Source organism: Dipodomys merriami, unplaced genomic scaffold (genome assembly GCF_024711535.1).
Source record: "Dipodomys merriami isolate MVZ:Mamm:240054 unplaced genomic scaffold, mDipMer1.0.p SCAF_21, whole genome shotgun sequence".
NCBI classification, from domain to species: Eukaryota; Metazoa; Chordata; class Mammalia; order Rodentia; family Heteromyidae; genus Dipodomys; species Dipodomys merriami.
In genome coordinates, this window is record NW_027203493.1 from 2,677,381 (window position 1) to 2,682,407 (window position 5,027).

The 5,027-nt window shown below is 41.4% G+C and overlaps 1 protein-coding gene across 1 annotated transcript; it reads right to left on the bottom strand.

Annotated features, from left to right (window-relative positions):
- Positions 1 to 1,470: 1,470 nt before the first annotated feature.
- Cntf (ciliary neurotrophic factor) lies at positions 1,471 to 3,553 on the bottom strand. The gene is made up of 2 exons (XM_070032272.1): positions 3,175 to 3,553; positions 1,471 to 2,326 (listed from the first exon to the last, which is right to left on the bottom strand). The coding sequence occupies exons 1-2, from the start codon at positions 3,286 to 3,288 to the stop codon at positions 1,847 to 1,849; spliced, it is 594 nt and encodes a 197-aa protein (XP_069888373.1). The 5' UTR covers positions 3,289 to 3,553; the 3' UTR covers positions 1,471 to 1,846.
- Between the last annotated feature and the right edge of the window lie 1,474 nt (positions 3,554 to 5,027).

Sequence of the window (5,027 nt, forward strand, 5' to 3'; positions counted from 1 at the left end):
TAAACAATACACTTCTAATGGTAGCTGGCCCACATGCTTATCATGTACCTTTTCCCTCTATTCTGTACTCAGCCAACTTCTCACATATAATTCCCATCTCTCTCAAAACTCTTTCTTGCCCTTATTATCTCTTAAGTATCAACACCCCAACTTTATGATTCCAACCCACAGCTGACCTCTTATGCAATCAAATCTCACAACTGCATCCTAGCATCCCAGGAAGCAGTACCTTATCTCAATTCATCTCAGTTCTGTTGTAACAGTGACTCTAGTCCTGGATATGACCTACTACAGGAATTCCAGTCATGTTATCTATCCCCACCTCATACGACCTTTGGGATTCGGCTCTCTGTGACTCACGGCTCATTTACTCAAAGTGCCTTCATTCAACTCTGATGTAGGCCCTCTAAGATCTTGAGTTTTAATGAAAGGTAAGTGTAAACTAAGCGACGTTTTGGCCTTAGGGAAATCCACATTTCCTGACCTTCCAAGCTTACTTGCAGTTGAGTGTGCAGGACAGAGGCTTTACTGCATATTGTTTCAAAATCTCTGGCCGTGCCAGCTGGACCAGTGTAGCCTCACCCTCTCCTCATGACTAAACCCAGAGAATGTGAGGTGATAAAGAGATCTGTGACTTTTAATCTGAGTAGTATTCCACTCATGGCCATCCTTGAATGTGTTAGTCACAGTGTCTCTATCACTGAATGTAAATTTACTGATTATGGTAAATGTGAGGTCACCTGATCAAAACCATGCTCAATACAGTATTTTAAGGACATTAGCATACACCGAGGCCATGTTGTATTACTGCACCTTCCCAGCTTCCAAGATTTGAAAGTTTGATGGGTCTTATCTTCTAAATGCAGGTACTATGTTCTTTGCCAGGTATGAGCAACATTTTTTTTTGGGGGGGGGTGTCTGTTATAGGGCTTGAACTCAGGGCCTGGATGCTGTCTCTGAGATTTTATGCTCAAGGCTAGCACTCTTATCATTTTGAGCCCAGCTCCACTTTAGGTGGCTTTTAAGTGGTTAATTGGAGATAAATCTCATGGACTTTCCTGATCAGGCTGGCTTTGAACCATGATCCTCAGTTTTCAGCCGCCTAAGTAGCTAGGCTTAGAGGTGTGAGCTATTAGTGCCCCATCAAATAATGTTTTTAACAGTTGTTTGCTGCTGGACGTATTAGGACATATAATGGGGGCTGGAGTGGATAATCTTCCAACCTTTTGATGCAAATAGACACAATAATAGGGTTCACAATCATCCTTGTCAATTGGTGGGCCACAGGCTTAAGGCAAGGACTTGGATTCAAACCACTTGCTACTGTGTAACTTTAATCAAGTCTCCATGAGCCTATTTTCTCCTTTTCCCGAGGGGAGTAACATTACCACCAGTACAAAGTTGTTATAAAAGCCGTAATACCCAGAACACCTCTGGCACAATGCCTTAATATAGCAGATACTCAATAAATGTTAGCTATTATTTTTATTATCATAAGAATTTGAATGGCTAGAGTCCATGATTTTCAACTTAGTGGTTCAGTCTTCTCAGAAGTCATCCAAAACTACAGTTAGAATGTTTACCTCTTGTCTGTAAGGCTGTTACATGGTTAACGAAGGTGCTTAATGAGTAGAAGGGTTACAGTACCAAGCTGATGTTTTTGTAGCCAGTTCCTCATGCTCAACACATGCTCATATATACGGGATTAAGCTTTATGTCTATTTGTCTAGATCTCCATCCCTACGTGATGAAAATACTTGTAGTCATCTTAAAACTTGCAGATGGGAAAATGAACGCCAGAAAACCATGTGTATTTCCTTAGAGTAGAAAGAAAGGGAGAAAGCTGCTACATTTTCTTGTCCTTAGCCACATAGCGGTTCTCATGTGCTGGAATTCCCATCTGATGAGAAGAAACAACACGCAGGTCATGAATGGACCTCACTGTCCACTGTGAAAGCTCTTGAAGCACCTTCAGGCCCCACAGCTTCTTCTCAAAGAGGCCATCTCCAACAGTGACAGGAATCCCATCATTTGGGGGGATCTTGTGCTCAAGGAGCACCATTAACTCCTCTAGCTGGTAGGCAAAGGCAGAAACCTGGAGGAGCAGGGTATGTATTGCTTCATGGAAGTCACCTTCAGTTGGGGTAAAATGTATCTTCTGGTCTTCCAAAACCTTGGCCAGCATACCATGGAAGGTACGGTAAGCTTGGAGGTTATCTTGGAGTCTCTCTGCTACGGTCAGCTCACTCCACTGATCAGTACTTGCCGTTGGCACACCATCCACTGAGTCCAGGTTGATGTTTTTGTTCAGGCCCTGATGTTTCATCTGGCCAAAGATATATGCAAACATAACATCTTCAGTAACTACCAGTGTCCTTACTGAAGCCACATATAACATCTCTTTCACTTGGTCAAGGACCCAAGTTGTAAGGAACATACAGTATCTCAAATGTCTTCATTTGGGACCTGTGACTGGACTTCAGCAAGGCCCTACATGCTCCGATACTGAATGCCTATGCAGTTTTCCTGGAAGCATTTACTGCTTCCCTCAAGTTCAAAAGGGTGAAATTCTAGTGATTTCAAATTATTCTTTCCCACTTTAAACTATCCTGGAAACTGGAACATTTTAGTCATACTGATGCCAGTATTTTAGTGAAGACACCGGCCACACCTACAGGCTTTAGAGTAGCAGTTAGTGAAATGTTCTAACCTCCCTACTCTCATTGTCCACTCTCAATAGTGAGATCAAGCCTTTACATCTACTCAGACACCAGGGCACTTCTGTTGTGCACTACTAAAATGTATATACCAATTCTATTATCTTTCATTTACATGGTTTGAAAATGCAGAAGCATGTCTAGGAAGCATCCAAACTTAGAAGGCTTGTGCTTAATGTGTTCTAGGACTCAAAATACAGGCAATCGAATTTCGAATAGCATCTAAGACATACAGTAATCCTACCTACGCATGTTGTAAGTTCAAGGAACAGCATGTTTCAACAGCCTGAAGGAAGACAGTAAAGGGAAAAGGCCCTATCCAATAGGTGGCCCATATATGAATCACTCACTTTAAGATGAGGACTTTCATAACTGGGTATGGTGCTGGAATTTGAAAGGAAGGAGCTAGGTAGGAAGAGATGAAGGAAAAACAGACAAAAGTTAACACATAACTTACATAGGATTCCATGAGAGCAGTCAGGTCTGAACGAATCTTCCTTGCTAGCCAGATAGAGCGGCTACAGAGGTCCCGGCGATGGAGGGCCAGTTGTGGATGCTCTGTGAATGCCATCCTCTAACTCAACTGGAAACCAGTGAGCTGGATTTGCTTCTGTCTACACTGGCCCAAATAAGAAATGTGACTCTCACAGACTAAATCCACTGGGCATTCTCTAATGGGATTGTGCACCCCCACCCCCACCCCCTGCCTGACTCAGAGGTGGCAGCAAATTCCTGGCTGTGGATTTTTTGTGCCTGTGGAATCAAAGGGCCCTTTTTAATCAAGCTTTTTTTTTTTTTTTTTGGTCTGCCTCTATCTCTCTCCTCCACTTGGTATTCAGCACACTTTCCCCCCCCCCCCCCACTATTTCTGTTGCTTTTTGTACTTAGCAACAAGGTCACTACCACATTAATCCTCATGTCATCCCTGCCTAATGTAATCTATTTTACATACAATATAATCAGTTCATTTTATTATTCCTTCTCTTATGCTCAAGTCTTTGCTTTTATTTTTATTTTAGCCTGGTAGAGTGTACAGTTACTGGTATAGATGCCACTTATTAAGCATATACTATAGACTAATTACTGTGCTATAAAACTTTTAAAATTTCACCTGATTCTTATTACAATGATTGTGGGAGTTTTCCCACTTAAGTAAGAAACTTAAGCTTAGGTAATATGCACAAAATCCATAAACTAGGTCCTAATTTATACATAGTTTTTGTGCTACAGCTTTCTACAACTTTCTAACTTCTTAAACACATTTGGTACAAGCCTAAGATTATCTGAAATAGGTCCTTTAAAAATGCACCATCTTTTCACTGATCCTTTCGGTGTTTCTCAAGTTATTGTATACATGATGAAACCTGAACTAAAGAAGCATCCCTCATGTCAATTATGGTGCCTTCTTGGTAGCTTACAGGATGTGGAAGGCACTGTTTAGGCCTGTTCTTTTCCAAAGGATACACCCAACACTAACTTGGTAATATTTCTCAAGCAGTCTCACTCAAGTGACAACATGCTTCATTCTCTACTCTGTCCCAATTGTATCAAATGCTTCTTAACTAAACTCAGAACAAGCTGGGCTTTGAAACAAGGACAAAAGAGTTCAAAAGGTGCATGGGGGAGTTGTCATCCTTATTGCCTTTGATTCAGAAAGTAATGGTAGAATAATGAGTTTCATCCTCAACTGATCAGTTGGTGTTCACTATTTCCTATCATTTATACTGCCGGAACCTGAAATCCCTGCCATGCTACCAAAAAATTGTAAACAATAAGGGATGTAAGGGAGAAAGGAGGGCCTGGGGAGCTGTCACAGTTTTTAAAAAGTAGAAGGTTTTTCCTTGGGGGGGATGCGGGTAGGGGTGCTGGTCCTCAGGCTTGAACTCAGGGCCTGGGCTCTGTCCGAGTTTTGTTGCTCAAAGCTAATGCTCTAATACTTGGGCTACAGCTCCACTTCAGAGTATAACTTTTCCTGAATACTTGAGATAGACATTGTTTTTGTAAACAAATACTGATATTGCTGCCTGAGTTAGAGTGATTTCACCACACAGCATCCTTAATGGTTTGCTCTACTAGATGAATAGGGCTACTCATCTTATTGAAATATCTAAAGATTTCCAAAATTGCTGAACACAGAATGTGTTGGCATTTCAGCATTGGAAATCAACAACTGAGTCAAAAGTTTGACTCTCCACAAAGAGCAAACAATGTATACCACACATAAAGCCAGCTGAGAGCACTTGGTAAGCAGCATTAACTCTTTTACCATTACAATAACTTAGGTCGATACAACTAAGGAAGACAAGTGGC

Coding starts and splice junctions, on each gene's coding strand:
- Cntf (XM_070032272.1), bottom strand. CDS start 3,288: ATGGCATTCACAGAGCATCCACAACTGGCCCTCCATCGCCGGGACCTC. Junction 2,327..3,174: donor CTGCTCTCATGGAATCCTAT/GTAAGTTATGTG, acceptor ATCTTTGGCCAG/ATGAAACATCAGGGCCTGAA.